Source organism: Cynocephalus volans, chromosome 6 (genome assembly GCF_027409185.1).
Source record: "Cynocephalus volans isolate mCynVol1 chromosome 6, mCynVol1.pri, whole genome shotgun sequence".
Taxonomy (NCBI): Eukaryota; Metazoa; Chordata; class Mammalia; order Dermoptera; family Cynocephalidae; genus Cynocephalus; species Cynocephalus volans.
The window spans coordinates 64,442,449-64,463,222 of NC_084465.1; the positions used below are offsets into that span (position 1 = coordinate 64,442,449).

General features: G+C 35.4%; 1 protein-coding gene across 3 annotated transcripts in view; it reads left to right on the forward strand.

Annotated features, from left to right (window-relative positions):
• The window catches only part of CDK14 (cyclin dependent kinase 14), a 587,775-nt gene that overhangs the window by 125,016 nt on the left and 441,985 nt on the right, over window positions 1-20,774 (forward strand). For all 3 annotated transcript variants that reach the window (XM_063099015.1, XM_063099016.1, XM_063099017.1), the window contains exon 3: window positions 13,464-13,709. In XM_063099015.1, the coding sequence (XP_062955085.1) occupies window positions 13,464-13,709 (246 nt within the window). The remainder of the gene's footprint in view (window positions 1-13,463; window positions 13,710-20,774) is intronic.

Here is a 20,774-nt window from a genome sequence, read left to right on the forward strand (position 1 = left end):
GTCAGGTTTTGTTATCAGGGTGATGCTGGCCTCATAGAATGCATTTGGGAGAATGGCCTCTGTTTCAATTTTGCGGAATAGTTTGAAGAGAATTGGTATTAATTTGTCTTTAAAAGTTTTGTAGAATTCAGCATTAAAGCTATCCAGTCTAGGCCTTTTGTTTGTTGAGAGGCAGCTGATTAGTGCTTCAGTCTCATTGCTTGTTATTTGTCTGTTCAGGCTTTCTGCTTCTTCTTGGTTCAGTCGTGGTAGTTTGTATGTGTTCAGAAATTTATCTATTTCTTCCAGGTTTTCAAATTTGTTGGCATATAGTTGTTTGTAATAGTCTATAATTATTATTTGTATTTCTGTGGTGTTGGTTTTAATGTCTTCTTTTGCATTTTTTGATTCTATTTGGGTCTTCTTTCTTCTTTTTTTTAGTCAGCCTAGCTAATGGTTTGTATATTTTGTTTATCTTCTCAAAATACAGCTTTTTGTTTCATTGATCTTTTGTATTGTTTTTTAGGTCTCTATTTAATATACTGATATTCTGATCTTAATTATTTCTTTCCATCTACTAATCTTGGAATTGTATTTTTCTTGTTTTTCTAGGTCTGCGATGGGTAGCATTAGGTTGTTTATTTGAAAGTTTTCTTTTCTTTTGATGTAATCATTTATTGCAATAAACTTCCCTCTTTGTACTGCTTTTGTGGTATCTCACAGGTTTTGTTATGATGTGTCTTTATTTTCATTAGTCTCAAGAAATTTTCTTATTTCTTGTTTAATTTCTTCTAGTACCCATAGTTCATTCAGAAGAATGCTATTTAATTTCCATGTATTGTATTGTTTCCAGAGTTTCCCTTGTTATTGATTTCTAGTTTACATCCATTATGGTCTGAAAAGATACTTGAAAAGATTTCAATTTTAAAAATTTGTCAAGACTTGATTTGTGACCTAACATGTTGTCTATCCTGTAGAGTGTTCCATGATCTGAGGAGAAGAATGTATAGTCTGTAATTGTTGGATGAAATGTTTTATAGATATCTACCAGGTCCGTTTGGTCTAAAGTGTGGCTTAAAGTCTGTGTTTCTCTGTTGATTTGTTGTGTAGACCATCTGTCCAGTGGTGAAGGAGGGGTGTTCAGGGTCCCAACTATTATCGTATTGGGGTCTATCTCTTTCTTTAGGTCTAATAGTGTTTGCTTTATATTGCTGAGTGCTCCATTGTTGGGTGCATACATAATTATGATTGTTATGTCTTCTTGCTGGATAGATCCTTTTATCATTATACGGTGGCCTTTGTCTCTTTTTACAGTTTTTAGTTTAAAGTCTATTGTATTCAATATAAGAATAGCTACTGCTGCTCATTTTTGATTTCCATTTGCATGGTATTTCTTTTTCCATCCCTTCACTCTTAGTCTGTGTGTCTTTATGAGGTGAGTCTCTTGAAGCCAGCATATAGTTGTGTTTAGCTTTTTAATTCAACCAGTCTGTGTCTTTTGAGTGGGAAATTTAATCCATTTACATTTAGAGTTGTTATTGAAAGGTATTGTCTTATTCTTGGCATTTTATTGACTTTCATTTGGCTGTTTTAAATATCTTTTGTTCCTTTCTTCCCCTTTTATTGTCTGTCTTTGGTGTTTGTTGTTTTTTTGAGGTGGTACGATATCGTTTATTTCTCTTTCTCACTTCCATTTTTGTTCTACCAGTGGGGTTTGTTTTTTCTGGTGTATTTGTGGTAGTGTTCATTGTTTTTTACATTCCAGATGCAGGACTCCCTTGAGCATTTCTTGCAAGGCTGGTTGTGTGGTGGTGAAATCCTGCAGTTTTTGTTTGTCTGGGAAATACACTATTTCTCCTTCATTTCTGAAGGATAGCCTTGCTGGTTATAATAATCTTGGCTGGCAGTTTTTTCTTTTAGTATTTTGAATATATCATTCCATTCTCTTCTGGCTTGTAGAGTTTCTGTTGAGAAGTCTGCTGTTAGTCTGGTGGGGACTCCTTTATAGGTGACTTGATGTTTTTCTCTTGTTTTTAGGATTCTCTCTTTGTCTTTGAGTTTTGCCAGTTTGACTATAATGTGTCTCAGAGAGGACCTTTTTGGGTTGAATCTGTTTGGGGATCTTTTAGACTCCTGGATTTGAAGGTTCATGTCTCTCCCTATACCAGGGAAGTTTCATGCTATTATTTCATTGAATAGATTTTCATGCCATTTCCTTTTTCTTCCTCTCCTGGAACACCAGTGATTTGTATGTTTGTATAGTGCAGGTTGTCTGCTACCTCTTTTATATTTTCTTCATTTTTTTTCATTCTTTTTTCTTTTCTCCTCTCTGTCTCTCTCTCTCCTTTCCATCCCCCCATGGATTCTTTCAAAAAGACAGTCTTCCAGATCAGAATTTCTTTCTTCTGCTTGTTCTAACCATATGCTTAATTTCTTGGTTGTGTTTTTTATTTCTTCGAATGAATCCTTCAGTTCCAGGAGTTCTGGTGCATTCTTTTTTAATGAAAGAATCTCTTTGTAAATTTCGTGTTTCATATACTGGATACTCTTTCTCATTTCGTTATGTTCATTTTCATCTGAGTCTTCTTGTATTTCACTGAGTTTTCTTAAGAGTGTTACTTGGAATTCCTTTTCAGTCATTTCGAGGGTTTCTTGCTCTGTGGGGTCTGGTACTTGAGAATTATTGTAGTCTTTTGGTGGTGTCACATTTTCTTGTTTTTTTAGTATTTCTCATATCTCTACCTCAATGTCTGGTCATCTGGTAGAGCGGTTGCTTCTTTTATTACTCTGGAGTGGGCTTTGTGTAGAGATACTTCCTAATGTAGATGTGTTCTGGGTAGAGGCAGTAGTGTAGTCATTGTGTGGGCACTTCATCTGTATTCATTGTTGGAGTTGTGTGTGGGTGCCTCTGTGGCCTAGGCACTGAGGCACTTAGTGATTTCTTGCTGAGGTTAATGATATTGTGCTGATTTTTCAGGGCATGGGTGAGCTCTTGAGTTCTAGGGAGAAGTGCCTGGGTGCCCTTTTGCCCTTTGCTGGGGTGGGTGACTCTGGGCAGGGTTTCTCTTTCCTGCTTCTTATAAGGCAGAGAATCCTTCTGGGTCCTTTCTTCCCCTGGTTATTGGTGATTGAGTTGGTGTTGATTAGGATTTTTTTTCTATTTAATTAGTGTATCTTGGTTTCTCAACTCTCAGGGGGGTCTTATGTGTCTCTCACCAGATCAGTGTTGTGTGGGCTGTGCACGTATCTCCAACCCCCAGGTGTGCTACCACTTATGGCAGTGTGATTCCCCCTATGGGTTGGTCCACTGGGTCACAGGTCTGTGCTTGCTCACCTCTTTCCTGGGCTCTGCTGGTGACTCTCCTTTGTCAATGCAGTCAATTGTATGTGGGCCACCTGCACAGCAGTGGTGGCTGGTGCTATGGTGGCAAGCCACACTTGCTGTGGAAGTGACTATGGCAGTGGCTATTGTTTAACACCTGTGAGGCAGCAGTTTCTGCAGCAGTGTCAGGGGCTGCCCACCACTGTTGGTCCCTAGGCATGCTTCCTACCTTCTGCTGGTCGGGTGGAGGTATGCCTGTGGCTATTCTCACTTCAGTTTCTAAATGGAACATGTAACTGTGAAGAAATTCAGTCATAGAGAAAACATATTCTTAATTCCCATTAATATTGGAATGTCTTGTTTTCACACAGAACTGATTAGCCCAGCTATCTACCGAGATTGGCCTTGAGCTGAGGTACCAAAGGTGTTTTCTTCTGGCCCCATGATTTGAGAAAATCACTTTTAACCTGTGGAAGCCCCTTATTTTCCATGAGTTAGTCAACAAACCTTTACTTGACCATTCAAAAGGAGATTTGAAGACAGAGGTTCTCTTAGGGGCTGTAAGATGAGTATAAGGCACAGTCTTTGCCCTGTGGAGGCAATGATCAGGTTTTGAGATTAATGTATCATAAGAAGAATAGTTATAACACTAGATATTCAAAATATTGGAGCGGACTAAATGCCCAATCACTGAGGTGAATTCTCAATAAAGGATTGGTCTAAGTGTGTAGGATTTCATCAACAAGGGCTTCTGGGCAATGGTGATTTTTAAGATGAGTCTTGGTAAGAGTGGCCGATGGCTTGGTGTGAGATGAAGGTTTTTCAGGCTGAGGGCACTAACAAAGTATGTGTAAAGGGCAATGAAAGCTGATGATGTGTGGAATACCTAAGGTGATCCTGTGCCCAGAACATCCACAGCTTGTGGTCTTTGTATTTAGCCAGTGCCCACATCTTTAAAAATATATGTAGCTAATAAATGTAATTTTAGAAACCAATTTGTCTCTCTCTAGTTAAGCATTAATTACTGACAATTAAATTCCCTTAATTTCACATACTAATTTAGTGTGATTGATTATTTTAACTTATTTCAGACACTTTAAACAAAGAAACATGCACAAATATGAATATTGAAAATTGTGGCCTTACTTACACTCACCCTATTTTAAAACACCAACACTGTGGGTTTAATTAATATCATTATTATTTCTATATTTCATTTTATACCTTCTTAGGGTTATAGATTTACTTATTTGGGTTCTTTCCAGAGGATTCAGTAATGGGTTTTTTGTTTGTTTGTTTCTTTTTGGGTTGTGTGATCTTTATGGAGCTACAGGTAAAACTGTGCCTTCTCAGAATAGGCAGTGTTATGGGATCTGTTGTTAACTGTTAGGATCTTGGTTGCTTTCTCTACGTCTGAGTCACTGGTTGGAAGTGAGCTGAGTGTCCATAATTTTGTTTTTAATGGTTAAATGTTATTTATGTTATTAAAATTTAACTTATTTTCGAAAGAATGCCTTTTACATTGGTTTCACATAGGCTTTCTTTGTAATCTGTCTCTCTCCACCAAATGTATTCTTTGTAAGATGTTGCTTAGGCAATATTACCTACCCTTTCACCTATTATTGTGTTATATTGACCTGGATCTTATCACTGGAACATGCCATGTTGCTTTTCTTTCTACATTAGTGCTGCTTAGATTCTCTCCCCACAGGCTCTGATCAGCCATTCCTATTCTTGGTACGGTTCTACATTTCTAGAACTATTTGGCTTACTCACAGTTCTGTGTGTTAAAAGCAACCAAATCCTATTATATTCATCCTTTTTTGTATTATAACTGCCATTTTCCGTTTATAGTAACTTTTCTGTTTTGCAATCATAATGAATTTATGGTCTTTCAGTAACTCATTTAACCATGATTTTGTTTTTCCTTTTGATGCTCAAATAAATAATCACAGTTTGACGAATAGAAGCCCCCTTATGCAGATTCCTTTGTTTTTCTAGCATTTTCCCTGATATTTTTGAAAGGATCCTAGTTTTCTGGTAACAACTGGATGCTTCCCAGTTGCTTTGCATTTCCTGCTCCGTGAACTGTAATCTACTACCTTCCAAGAATTTCTTCTTTTCCTTAATGGCGCAATGGAACATACAGGGCACTAGGGGTGCTCATGAAAGTTAGTAGTGGATAAAAGGGCTATTTGGTGGTTAGAAAAATGTGTCTTTTGGAGGTTAGGGGTTCTGTCTGATTTCTCCAGTTTGACATATACTTCTGTCCCTGAGTTTTCTTATTATGAGATTGTATAAGACTTTATACTGTACTGGTGGTAAGCATGTTGTTGTGTGAAGAAAGACAAATTCTATTTGGGGAGGAGAAGTGTTTATTTTATTTTATTATCTATCTGTCTGTCTGTCTGTCTATCTATCTCTATATCTATCTATCTCTATATCTATCTATCTATCTATCTATCTATCTATCTATCTATCTATCTATCTATCTATCTATCCATCTAATCGATAGAAGGATGACTGGAAAGGGGATCTTAACCCTTGATTTGGTGTTGTCAGCACCACACTCTCCCAAGTGAGCCACAGGCCGGCCCTGGAGTTTATTTAGATTGCTGGAAGGATTCAGCTGGGGAGTAGTGCCAATGTATAATCTGTCTTCTAGAGCCTTCTTTCACTGCTAGTATCCAGGCTGCTCACCCTTGTCTTAATATTCCCTGGGTACTTTAATAATTTTATTCTAAGTGCTGCCAGAAATTACAGCTTTCTGCAAGGAATGAGCACTATTCTTACTTCACCTTTCCTGGGTCCTTCTCTAAATCAAACTCCTCCTTCTTCTCTTCAGGGTTTGCAGGGTGAACTGCCAGACAAACTTGTGAGGTCGAGAAGACTGATTCCCTGTATGTTTATGAAGGATCTGGATTCTGCTTTCTGTTGTGCTCATGGTTAACAGAGATGGCAAGATCACATTTAAGTAGCTTGTCCCAAATACTGAAACTTGAAACTTTTACAGAACAGTTACTTTGCCCTATGCGGAAAACTCAAGTATAGATTACTTTCCAGGATGAAGATGTATGCACAAAAGCAGGTGCTGATACTGCTATTATTCACACATACCTGGGTGAAGTGGAGCCCCAGCATACATTGTGCATAAACTTAATTATGCACAAGTGGGGAACTTCTTCATGAGTTCATAATAGTGACGGAGTTAGGTTGTGCAGGAAACTCCCAGCATATGGTTTTATATTGCTCGTAGTCATGACAATTATTGCTCCTTTTCTCCTGGATCTGGTACAATGTATCAAATTTGGACAGTGGTTTCTGCAACAGTGTTCCTAAGAACATTCTGCTCAGATATCGAATTGCTTCAAGCAATTTCAGTAAAATGAATGTATTAGTTTTCTATTGCTGTATAACATATTATCACAAACTTACTGGCTCATTATTGCACATTTTCTGTATGTTAGAAGTCTGGGCATGGTATAGCTGGTTTCTTTGCCCAAGCTCTCACTGGGCTGAAATGAAGGTGTTGGCTGCAGTTGCGATTCTCAGCTGGGACTCTGCGTCCTCTTACAAGCTCACTAGTTGTTTACAGAAATCATTTTCTTGCGATCCCCATTTTCTTGCTAGTTATCAGGTGGTGACCACTCTCAGCCCATAGAAGCTGCCCTGTAGTTCTGTGCAGTGTGGCCCTATAGGCAGTTGATAGCATGACATTTGTTTTTTTCCAAGCTAGTGATATCACATCTTTGATTTCCTCTTCTGCTACCAGTTGGAGGAAACACTCTGCTTTTAAAGGGGTCACTTGGTTACTTCAGGTCCACTGAAGGTAATCTTCCATTTGTTGTATACTATAACATAATGATAGTATATTTCATCATAGTCACACTCAAAGGGGAGGTGATTATGCAAAGGTGAGGGACATTGGGTGTCATTTTATGATTCTTTCTATCACAATGAGCTTGCAGTTTAAAAAGTCTTGTTGATAGCATTTTATGAATGTATATGTATATTTATTATTTTTGTGTCAAGATTGCTTTTTTTTTGACAATACCTTTAAGATAATAAATGTCTCAGCGGTTCAGCTCCTCTAGCAAGAAAGTATGAAGTTTACTTATTTGAATGAATCTTCTTAAATCTTATGTATTAATTCTACAAAACCTTGTTGAACTTTACTGTACAACTTTTACTGTTGAACTTACTTGCATGGAATGAGGTAAGAATGTATTGAATCTCACATTTACCTGAATAATTAGAAATACTGAAAGAAGTTTATGATAAAATTAATTGCAGCATTTTTTGTGCTAGTGAATATTTTGAAATAACCTAAATAGCCATCATAAACATACATCACATATAAAATGGAACACTGAAGTATTATTTAAAAAGTGCATAGTAGAGCAATATTTTTTAGAAACAGAAGTATTCATGGTATAATTTTTGTTGAAAAAGAAATGCCAATTTTCAAATATAGACATATTTAGAGAAAATTAAATGGAGTATATCAAAATGTTAATATTGTTACCTATAAATAGTAAATAAAATAGCAACTTTTTCCTTAAAAAAAGAATATATTGAGTCTCAAATGTGCTCTGCTGGTGGGGGTTCCTGGAATATATGGCACTCTGTAAACCACTTTGGGATATTGATATATTTTAAAATTGGCTGGGCCGGCCCGTGGCTCACTCGGGAGAGTGTGGTGCTGATGACACCAAGGCCACGGGTTCGGATCCCATATAGGGATGGCCGGTTTGCTCACATGGGTGAGCGTGGTGCTGACAACACCAAGCCAAGGGTTAGGATTCCCTTACTGGTCATCTTTAGGGGGAAAAAAAAAAAATTGGTATATGAGCTAGGAAATAACTAGCAAGAAATACCATTGTGAATGTAGTAAGTAAAATCACAACCATAGGTGTGAGTCCATAAAAGGATACTCTTTTCAAGAAGTTTGTTTTATTTGATTGTTTTCTACTTGCATTTTGTAATTTGCAAGTAGATGGCAAAAATGATAAATGTGAAATGTTTAAGAATGTAGAAAATATTTAAATTTAGAAATTATGTTTAAATAATTTTTTCTCTTAAAAATTAGGGAAAGGCTGCCACTCTTTTGTCTTAGTGGTAAAATATTTTAGAGAATCTGATTTTCCAAAGGTGCATAGTTTTCACTGATTTTTTACAATTATCAAGTGTGCCATAGTCAAATCCATTAAATCAGAGGCTGCCCGACTCAAAACATATTAATATATGGCCCTCAAAGCATGACAATGGAAATAAAGCTTTACTTGCAGTAGATTTTATAACAGTTTCTCTTGTTTAAATTGTGCAGGCTCAGAGAGCTGTCAAAATTTTCAGTCAAGTGCCTCTCTCTCCTAAAGCTAACAAATGACCTTGTGAGTCTTAGTTTTGCCAGAATTGGTGGCATGAAATTGGTGGTAGCAAATGAAAGGTTGGTATGAGTTAACATGATTTCATGAACTGGTTAAGAATTAAGTTCATTCTTTTAGCTTTGATGGTGCCCTTACTGCTCTTCTTTCCGCTGCTGACATGTTGAAGTGACATTTGTCATTTCACCCTTGCTAATTTTTTTTCCTTCTGTTTCTGTGCTGGTGTACATATACTAGCTACGAAGTTATACTTTATTGTAAAATTTTCCCCATATAATTTAAGGTAGGTTTTCTATCTAATAAAGTCTAATTTATAATGTGATTCAAAGCCCTTGAATGAAAAATAGAATGTAAAGTTAATATTAGCTCCATATTCTTCTTGGCAGAACTAAGAGATGTTGCTAGAGTTTTATGTTCCCTGATGTTGACTTTCAAAGATAGAGTTAGAGTCCAAATATGTCACCATTTTTCCATTTATGAATTCGAACCCCACTTATGTCTTTTTATGTTGTTATTTTATATATATGTTTATGACCTCATTGATTCATATATGTGTCAGTAAATCTTTTAAGTTAAGTAATAAATTAATATTTTATGGCCGAAACACAGAGATTAGCTTCTTTCTGAAAGTGTCACAGTAAATTTTAAGACCCATGAATTAATCCCTTTCTTTTGGGTCCCTCTCCCCATTAATTTTTGCTTCTCTCAGCCATGTTTGAAGTTTCTGTATATAGGTTTTGCACATCTTTTGTCAGATTTATCACTAAATATTTTATATTGTTTGCTGCTTATTAAAAAAAAATGGTGTTTTTAAAATTTAAATTTCTGGTTATTTGTTGCTACTATCTAGAAATACAAATGATTTTTGTGTATTAATCACATATTTTTTACCCTTGGTAAAAATCACTTATTAATTCTAGTAGCTTTTTTTATTTATAAATTTCATTGGACTTACTACGTAGATGAGTCTGCCTTCTGTACATAGGCAGTTTCATTTCTTTGCAATATGAATGGCTTTTATTTATTTTTCTTGCCTGATTGCATTGTCTAGAACTTATAATACAGTTTTGAATCAAAGTGATGTAAGTGGACATCCTTAACTTGCTCCTATTTTTGAGTGAAAAGCATTCAGTCTCTCACCATTAAGTATGATGGTAGCTATACTTTTTTTGTAGATGCCCTTTATCAGGTTTAGAAAATTTTGTTTTATTTTTTACTTTGTTGTGTTTTTATCATGAACAAGTACTGATACTGTCAAATGCCTTTTCTGAGTGTACTGAGATGATCATATATATATATATATATTTAAAATCTATGTATTAGATATTTATTCCTGCATAATAAATTATCCCATAACAATATTTTAAAATAACAGACATATTTTATCTCATAGTTTGTGTGGATCTCAAATCCAGGTGCTACTTTTCAGGGCACCTCTGTCTCAGAATCTCTCATTAGTTCCAGTCAAGCAGAAGGCCAGGATTGTGGTTGGCCTTGAAGGCTTGACTTGTAGTTTTTGCAGGCCGTAGTTCTGTACATGTGCCTCTCCACAGGGCTGCCTCATGACATGGCAACTGGCTTTCCCCATGACTAGTGATCTAAGAGAGAGGAAATGTGAGGGTGAGCACCAACTCAGAAGCCATAATCTTTTAAAATATTTTCTCAGAAGTGGTATCCCATGATTTCTGCCATATTCTATTTGTTGGATGCAAGTCAACAAATGCAGCCCACACTCAAGAGCTGGGAATTAAATAAGAGTATGGATACCTAGATGTGGGGGTCATTGAGAATAACACATTTTTGAAGGTTAAGCCAACCTTGCATTCCTGGAATTAATATTCTGTTATCATAAATTATTATTTTCTTTATGTATTATTGGATTCAATTTGATGAAAATGGACCAAAAATTTTTTGTATCTGTGTTCATAAGAGAGTTTGATCTGTAATTTCCTTGTAATGTTATTTTCTAGTTTTAGTGTTAGAATGATGCTGGCCTCATATAATGAATTGGGACATATTCCCCCCTCTTCAATACTTTGGAAGAGTTTCTGTAGAAATTATGTTACTTCCTCCTTAAATCTTTGGTTTACTTCATCAGTGGTGCCAACTGGCCCTGTCATTTTGTTTGCAGTAGGGTTTTGACCACAAAATCAATTTCTTTAATAGACATGGGCTTATTCAGGTTATTTATTTATTCTTGAATGAGCTTGGTCATTTTTATCTTTCAAGGAATTTTTTTCATCTAAGTTGCTGAATTTATTGGCATAACATTGTTCATAATACCTGTAGAATCTGCAGTGATGACATGTCTTCCATTCCCGATTTTGGCAATGTATGTTTTTTACCTTTTTTTTCTTATAAGTCTGGCTGGAGGTTTATCAATTATTTTATTTTATTTTATTTATGTTCTCTGAAAAGCACCTTTAGTTTTATTGATTTTCTTCATTGTTTTCTGTTTTCTGTTTCATTTATTTCCACTCTGATACATTTATTTAATATTTAAGTCTTCTATTAATTTTGAGTTTCATTTACACTTCTTTTTCTAGTATTTTAAGGTAGAAGCTGAGGTCATTGCTTTCAGACCTTTCTTTTTTTTTCTATATGCATTTAGTACTATATATTTTCCTACAGCTAAAGTTCAACTTTAGCTACATCTTGTTATTTCCATATTTTGTTTTATTTTGTCATTTTCATTCAGTCCAAGATGCTTTCTAATTGGCTTTTTGTATTATTTAGTTACCAAGTGTTTTGCTGTTATCCTTATCTTTCAAAGTACACATTGAGTATCCCTTATCCAAAATGTTTGGAATCAGGAGTGTTTCAGATTATGGATTTTTTTTTTTTTTTTTTTTTTGGATTTTGGAATATTTAAAGAGTACATACTGGCTGAGCATCCATTATTTAAAAATTCAAAGTCAGAAATGCTCCAATGAGTCTTTCCTTTGAGCATCATGTCAGCACTCAAAAAGTTGTGGATTCTGGAGCATTTTGGTTTTTGGATTTTTGGATTAGGAGTGCTCATCCTGTACCTTTTTTCTTGTGTTGGTTTTAAGCAGTTTAATTTAAATGTGCTCTAATGTATTTTTCTTTGAATTTCTTGTGTTTGCAGTTTGGTCACTCCTCAGGCCCATGTGTTTATAATTTAATTGCTTCCGTGATGTGAATGTCTTTTTATCTATTGCCTTCACGTCCTTAAGAACACAGAAACCCTCAAAAATATTTAGTGCACTCAACCTACTTGTGATAAACTGTAGTTTTTTTTATATGAGTAGAGGATTCTGCCTTGGATCATCTAAAAACATCTTTAACAGTTTTGTGGTGTGCTAAAAAGTATGATAATCTTATTTAACTTAATTCAGCTTGTGCTGAATAGTTGAGCCACACTCTTAGGACAGATTTGATGCTTAATATTTTATTAAAATTTTTTTTTTTGTTTCAAAAACTTGAAATAGCTTAGTTTAATTATACATACTTTCCTACCATACTGTTTTTTAAAAAATTACATCAGCATGTTTATTATATAATTCAAACAATACAGAGGTGTATAATCTTACCCTTTATCCATATAATTCCATGTTTGGAGGTATCTGATGTTAAAAGTTTGGTGTGTTTCCTTCTTTACTTTCCACTAATTTCATACACACATACAAATATCTATCTATATATATGTGTGTCTGTATTTATATCTCAATCTATCTCTATCTATCCATATACATAGATACATTTATTACCCTTATAGAATCATATTGTGCCTATTATTCAGAAACTATATATTTTTTACTTTAACAAAAGGGCTTCAGTCTTTTCTGTTTTTCTACTTTTGGTAGCATATAGAGATGGGAAACTTTTCATAGGAAGAAAAAAATTCTAAAAGCAATTTTCATTTAGAAATTTATTTTCTTAAGAGAGAATAACAAAATTACCTAGCTTTATGGACAAACTAGAGGCCATAAAGTTCTTTAATAAGGATTACAAAGACTCCAGAGTATAGAGAGAATGATAGGGTTAGAACATAAAGTAGAAAACGAAGAACAAAAGTCAGAGTCACTGAAATAAAATGGGAGAGTAGGGCAGTCTGTGCAGGAGGAAAATGAGTGAATATATTGGGAAGGAAATAGAGGTCTAGCAAAGTAATGTAAACAAACTTTTGAAATGAGTGTTATTCAATGTTTTTCTTTTCAGTATTATTCCTTTTTATCTATTAGCTCTGGAATTAAAAAAAAACCATTTTCCTCAGTTCTTCAACATCTTTAATTATTAGCTGTATTCCAATTTGGAGATGAAATCAAGATGGGGACAGATTTTAAACATATACATTCAGGCATAAAACTTGCAATAGTGCCTTTTTTCCTGTAGTCTGTGTTGGCTGCTTCCATGATGACCCAATGCTATCTGATTCAGCTCAACTGTTTTTTTTGTTTGTTTGTTTTTTTAAATTATGGCAAGTTATCCAATCTCTTAATGATCCAGAAACAATTCACTTGAATTCCGATGGTAAAACACATGATAGAGTTCAAGAACCACTTCAGGGTACTAGCAGTCTAGGTCATAAGTTTGTCATTTTAGGGGTTGCTTTTTAGCATAAGCCCTAAGCAAGAATAAGCAGAATGATTATGAAGAATTTTTCATACTGTGATTTAAGCTGTTAGAATGTGAGCTTTGGGGTATTTTCTGAAATTTGAAATTGGCATGCCTTCTAGAACAATAAATCAGCATGTTTAGTGATATTAAAGTTTCAGTGGCGAGTTCTGATTTTAACTTCTTTTTTTTTCCCCCAGATATGTGTCACAAAGATGTCTACACGGAACTGCCAGGGAATGGACTCAGTGATCAAACCTCTGGACACAATTCCTGAGGATAAAAAAGTGAGGGTTCAGAGGACACAGAGCACTTTTGACCCATTTGAGAAACCAACTAATCAAGTAAAGAGGGTACATTCTGAGAACAATGCTTGCATTAACTTTAAGACCTCCTCCACTGGCAAAGAGTCGCCTAAAGTTAGGCGGCACTCCAGCCCCAGCTCGGTAAGTGCAGTCTTCTCATTTATCTCTGGGGAAAGAGAAGGAATATCCCTTTTATAACAGCAGCACACAGTGTTGGAAGACAGCAGGTGGTTTTATCTGTGTTTTATTATGCATTCTCTCCCAGGGTGGTTTAATGTTTTGGAAGAGAGAGAGAGAGCAAGCTATGTATGGACTCCTTATTCATAAGCACCCAGAAAGCAAATGAATGAAATGATTCAACTTATTTTTTTCTAGTTGTTTCCAGCTAGAGGAATTTATCATTAAAAATCCTTTGTATTTCAAACCCTTGGAGAGGTTATTGAACTTTACTGTTTGTGGTCAGTAAAGATAGTTTTGAAATTGGCAAATTCACAAAGAATTTTATTTCAAAATAAATGTCAAAATTTGTTCACTTGTGTTATTTCAGTTTGTTTTTAATGTAAATATTTTAAAATTTAAAAGCTGGACATTGACATTTATCTCTTAAGAGAAATTCTATTTGTCATAATGAAATTTACTAAACTCAAACTAAGTCAAGGCAATTCATGCCTTTTGATCTAAGGAGGTTGTCTTAGTTCAGGCTGGTACAACAGAATACCACTGACTTGGTGGCTAAAACAACAGACATTTATTTCTCATAATTCTGGAGGCTGGTCTGGTGTCTGAGGGACTAGTCAATCTGGTGTCTGATGTGGGCACTTTTCCTGGTTTGCAGATGTCCGTCTTCTCCTTGTATCCTCACATGGCAAAGGGAGATCCTCTCTCTTGTGTCTCTTCTCGTAAGGGTGCTGATCCTATTCATGAAGGCTTCATCCTCATGATCTAATTACCTCCCAAAGACCGCACTTCCTTATACTATCTCACTGGGGACTGGGAATTTTCAACAGGAATTTTGGGGGGACACATTTAGTCCATAGCAGAGGTATAAAATTCTGAGATGATTGCTGCTTTTTGCCTATAAAATTTTTTACTAGAACTCCTATTTCCAAGACTAGTGTGCACATAACATTGTGAAAAAGTCCCATTGTGAAAAAGTCCTTAAGAGCTTTTGAAATTAAGTAATTTTCAGATTTAACATATACTTAATCTTTTGACATAGATGCTCTGAGAGTTTAAGAAGTAAAAGGAGAATGCTCAGATAATTTTGATTCTGTTATCTTGTTAAGAAACATGCCATTTCACAAACTTTAAGTTGTAAATTTTACAAGGGCAAAAACAACAGAAATGTCAGTTGTTAGAAGAGTGTAGACACTTCAGTTCAATTAAACTGTATGACACTACACAGATCTTGTGTTACATTTTGTATTAACAAAGCTGAAATAAATATTATTAATGTTTCTCAAACTGGCCCCTATAATCTTGTCTATGATTATAAGGTGGGGTTCACTTGTGTCACAGATATATTACTAACTCCTAGGATTTCGATTTAGTATCATATAGAAGAAATGAAAGGAATTGTTGAAATGATTAAGTCCATGTTATGAAAAGAGATTTATACATATTTTATGATATTGTTATCTTAATATTATTATATATATCAACCTGTAAGTGATATATAGGAATTGGCTTACCAAATTTTGAGCATTTCCTTACTTTCTGGTCCTATAAGATGCTGTTAGTTTATATTGTATTTTCCCTGCTACATACCTACAATCAGCCATTTCTCCAAAGAGCCCTTGTTCCTTTTATTGGAGAATGGTATTTAGAAACCAAGCTCTGGGTGCTGGATGTGCTTGTTGTTATACTAGGTGTCCATGTCAGCGCATACATCATAGTATAAATGGTAAGATTAGGATTTTGATATTCATTTTTAACTCTTAATAAGGAATTAGTTAAAATCCTTATTGAGAAAAGTTGAGACTCATCTGTCTGATGTGCTGTGAACTTCTCTCTTTTTAAACTTAACAATTATTTTAAAGTAATTCTTGAATGTAGCTTGAAAGATCAAATAGGAGAGGATTCTTGGAGGATGGCAGTGGCATAGGTTTTGAAACCACTCATATAATCAGACAAAGCAACTAGTGTGGTAAAATCAAAACTGATGGATAATATCTATAACAAATATAGGTGACAGCATGTCTCCGTGAACCACAAAATAGGAGTGAGGGGACAAACCATGAACAGTTTTAAGAACTGTGTGGTGTTAGAAAATGTGAAGGAGGCAGCTCAGGGAAGGCAAAGAGACTGGCGATTACTCTCAGAACCAGGAAATCCCAAATTATCATGAAGTACGTACTAGTGGCTTGTTGGATCCTTCCTAGGACAGCAACAGTAACTAGGAGGAGACCTTGATGGCTCCTATGAGTGGATGAGTGCAGGGAGACCATGGGGCAATCTAATGTGAGGGTAATCTGCTAGTCTTTCTCCTGTGACTTCTCTAAAGTGACAAAGTGAAGTACTTTTCCAGGACAAAGCCCTGCACTGCATAGAAAATGCTGTAGTAAAATTCTGTGCAGGCCAGGTTCAGTAAGGCCAAAGAAAGAGAAGGTCCAGAAAGAAGTGTTGAAGGAAAGATATAACTAGTGAGTTACAAGATACAAAGGGATCAAAAAAGAATTTTGTCTGTTATATTTCTATTCCCAAAGATGTTTTCCCTACTTTTTGGCTTAAATTAGTATACATTACTTATAGTCTTGTGATGATGTAAATACTGCTAATATGAAGCCACATAGTGTACTATGATTAAATTTCCTTCCTTGCACAACTTTTTTATTTTCCTGGTTGTAATTGCTTTCTTTTTTCATTTTTCACAATTAATATAATTAATATAATTCTAATCACAAATTGGAACTATTTGAGAAAACTATAAAACTCCTGTGTAAGAAATCAGAATCAGGTAATCTAGCGGTTTTTCTCCCCTCTGAGATTACTCTTGAAGTTCTCTGTCACCCTAATCCAATTTGGATTGGTTAATCTACAAATCTACAGTGATAAAGCTTCCTTTCATGCTTCCTGAGAATTTTATTTTTGTGTTAAATACTTATTCCATGGGTAAGGTGTCCTTCTTGTTCTTGGTTTTGTAGAAGCACATTCTCCAGTAGCTTCTTGAGAAAGGGTGATGGGGAGAGTTTGCACATATGACTGTGTCTTTATTCATATGTGATTACTTGGTTAATAATCTAGCTGGGCATGCTATTCTAATTTAGAAAATAATTTTTTCTTAGACATTTGGTGACCTGGTTTTGTTGCTTTCTAGTTTCCTATATTGTTATTGAAATCCTTAGACTATTCTGATTCCCAATTCATTCTTTGTTATCTGCTTTTTTCTTTGTGGAACCTTCTAGGAGTTTCTTTTTATCCCTGGTATGGACTTTATTTTGGTATTCAGTGGGTCTTTCTAGTTTTGAAATTAATTTCTTTCAATTTCAGCAAATATTCTTTTATTATTTAATTTTTTAATTCTTATCTTCTCACTCTTTTAAAAGGCATTTTTATTAGATAGATGTTGGCACTATTGGATTGATCTTCTGATTTCCTTATTTTTTCCCTATTATTTTAAGTATTTTTCTTCTGATTTCTGTTTTTTTATTTTAATTTTAACCCTTCAATCGAATTTTTAATTATGCTAATAGCATTTATTTCCATAAGCGATTTCTTATTCTTTGAATGTTGTTTTAAAAAATCATCCTGTTCTTTTTCAGTGAATAGTATATCACCTCATATGTTTCTGAGGACACTAAATGTGGTTTGGGAAATTTTGAAGAGTTTTTTCTTTTATATACTCCCTAAGTTATCTCTGAGTTTCCTTTGAGTTCCCTGTTTTTGCTTATTTGTTTTGGTCTCTGCCTTGCCTGTTGAGGTTTTTGGTGGGTTTGTGTCACATCTCAGACAGAATTGCTGGCTTTCAATTCATATTATGGGTAATGTACTAAAAAGTTAATTGGAAGCTTTCTGTGCCTGGGTAGGTTGTCAACTAGTGGGCTTCAGCATAGGGAATATTGGTGAAGTCCTAGTCATTTCATGGAAGTACTCTCAAATTCAGTATCTCTTGATCTTTTTTGTTGTTGTTGTTGGCTGGGTAGTTTTCCCAAAATGGATTTAGCAGTCTGTTTTTTGGGACATATAAGCCTAGCTGCCATTATTCTGAGATGATCAAGAAGGGGTGGAGGGCCTCCCAGTTCTCTATGCAGACTTGTGATTTTTTTTCATTCAGTATGATTCTTTGCCTTAATATCCACTGTGCTTGGTGTCCCAGTTCTGAGCCTCTCTGGTTCAAGCTCTTCAGAAAAGAAAAGTCTGCTGGGATTGGAGAGGGGTGGACACCTGGCTGGGAGAGAGTTTAGGGGAAAGGACCTCCTCCTGAAACCCACTGTAACTATCATTTTGTTTTTAGCCTCATCTTGAACCTCAGCCTCCAATTGTTTCTGGGATTATGAAGTATGACTTGACATTTCTTGTTGGTTTATGCCATTATTTGTTTAGGTATCAAGCTTTCTTTACTTTTTCTAGTCAGTTACCTCTTATCGACTTGACACCCATCTTCACATTGTTATTTGTGTCTTGTCTGCAGAATTCTCCTTACTCATTCTGTTTGCCCTTGTGGGTTGTAGCTTTTATATCATCTTAGTATGGATCCGTGAGGGGGAGAGAAACATACACGTGTTCAAGCCATCAAGTTTAACTAGAATTTTCCTTTTTCTCTTCTATTCTGTTGTTAACAATACAAAAATAAAAGTACAAAAAAATTCAAAAATAAAAAAATCCTTTAGATCTTCTTTCTTGAGTTTTATATTGGGCTTGTTCTTTCCTGGTACACTCTTGATGTCATTCTTATATATATGAGCATTTAACATTAATTTGTGTGGAGACTGCTTTGCTTTTTTTCCCTTTTAACAGTATTTGCTTCCTTTTGATGTGCCCTGGAAAAATGTCTTTGTTCTTTCCTTATCAAGCTGGAAAGGGTTTATTTTTCTCTTCTAGCAGGATGCTACAATATTCTGGTTTTTTTCTGAGTTGTTTCTCCCACTGCCTTTTTGTTCTCTCCCCTGTTGTGATATGAAGGGGTATTTTCTTAGACTCTTATTCTGTGGAAAGACTAATTTTCATTGGTTTCCCAATTGAGCAGAAAATTGAGGCAGTGACACCATTTTACATCTTCTGCGTCAGTGTATGGGTTTGATGATTTCATACCATGGGAGACATGGTAAAGAATGGGAGCTTTGTTGGGATAGGTTTTGTTTTTCTTAAAGATGTTTAGAAGATGTACCAATGGCTGATAAACATCAAATTAGTCCCTTTGCCTAAGGGTCACCAGGATTAGTGTTATATCTTCACTTTATTATTTCTTTTAAAGTATTAGTTATCTTTAACAGGATCCAAGAGTAGAGTTGAGAAGAAAGGAGAAAGTTATAGAAGTGTGGCACTGCAGCCACTATTTTAATGATGAAAGCATTATTTCTTGGAAATACTGTGGTAGAAATGATTTTAAAATACTGGGTCTTCCCAACTGTGTATATATATCTATATGCTGTTCACATACTGGCCATTGTATTTTTTAGGAGCAATGACTGAAATCAAAGAACCAAAAATGCCTTGACCTCAGGAGCCATCACACTAGTCTATATTTGCTGATTTTTTTCCAGACAGTGGCACTTTAAAATTTAGGCAGGATGTAAAGAATGCAATTTTATTTAAATTGGTATTTTTTAAGATGGTGTTTGACAGATTTTGTTTATTTGTTTCAGACATTTTTTGAGTGCCTACTTTTCCCAGGACTAGTCCCTGGATAGCATTTAATACTGTCACCAACATGACAAACCTTCCCCTTTTCCTACCACCTCCCCCAATCTATCTGTGCTCTGCAATCTCTACAGGTACTGAGGGTACTAGAGGAGACTGCCTGTCTTGAAGGCCCAATTTAGAACAAATTTCACTGAATTGTGCTGTCATAAGCTGGGTTTACAGAGAAATAAAAATCTACATCCCATGATAGCAGGCCTAATCTGGAGAGAGGGGAGGAAGGTGCAAACTTGAAAATGAGAGTTCCACTTCCGTTCTCAGATATTCCTTCTTGGAGGTTCTCATCTTGGCATTGCTTCCATCTTGCGGGGAGTGGAAAATTCCCAGATAGAACCAAGCCCCTTTTCAGTTCTTACCATGCGTGGTGTGTGGGTCCATCCCTCTGTCCAATACTTAGATCCATTTTGCAACCAAGTTACCTATTGACTATGGGTTACAGTAGTGTGGCTGTAATTGGGCTACATCTATTAGCTGGTGGTGGTTATTATTATACAAAGAATGCACTAGAGCCGTCTAGGGCCATGAACACCTTCTTTGTGGCAGGATGACAAACACCTTTCAGCTGGAGTATTTTCTGCACTTTTCATTATCCATGCCAATGTCCCTCCCCTCTGGTCCAGACAATTGACGGTTCTCTGTACTTTTATTCTGTTTTTTAAAAACGTATTAACCTTATCTAGTTAAGTTTCACATCTCTGTACACTTAGTGTGTGTTAGCAACTGCCAATTAGTCCTCTGTATTTCCAGGTCTCTAAAATGCTATCTGAAGCCTGCACTCTAAGTAAGAAGTGATAAGCAGAGCATGCCTCAGAAAGCTGTTTTCTATCCATTCACACACCTGACACCAAGGAGCCAATGATAATGTTTAGGGTTGACTACATCTTGGTTTGATCCAACATCTTTATTTAAATGTGATGATTTAATAAAGTTGCAAGGAAAAAAAAAAGACAAACAAAAGGACTGAACTTTAATTTTCAAACAAAATAGGACCTCTCCTTCTGAACTATTCTTAGTTTTGCTCATTTGATAAGAAGAATTTTATTATTGCCTCTTTAAAGATTTGGTATTTAGATTGCTTATTAATGCATAGTAATTATAGATCAGACCATTTCTTCATACTTAAAGTAGAAAACTGACTTTATAAGAATCTGTCAAAGCTCAAACTATCTTATAGACATGGCCTATTCCATAGGCCCATTCTTTTATAGACTTGAACAATTTTTAGAGATGAATTACTTGCCTTTGATTCTTCCTGTGGAGCCAGCATGATTGATCTCTAAACTTCAATGTATTTCCACAATGTCTACATATTGGTTTCACGGAGCAAATAACATTGTTTTACTACCA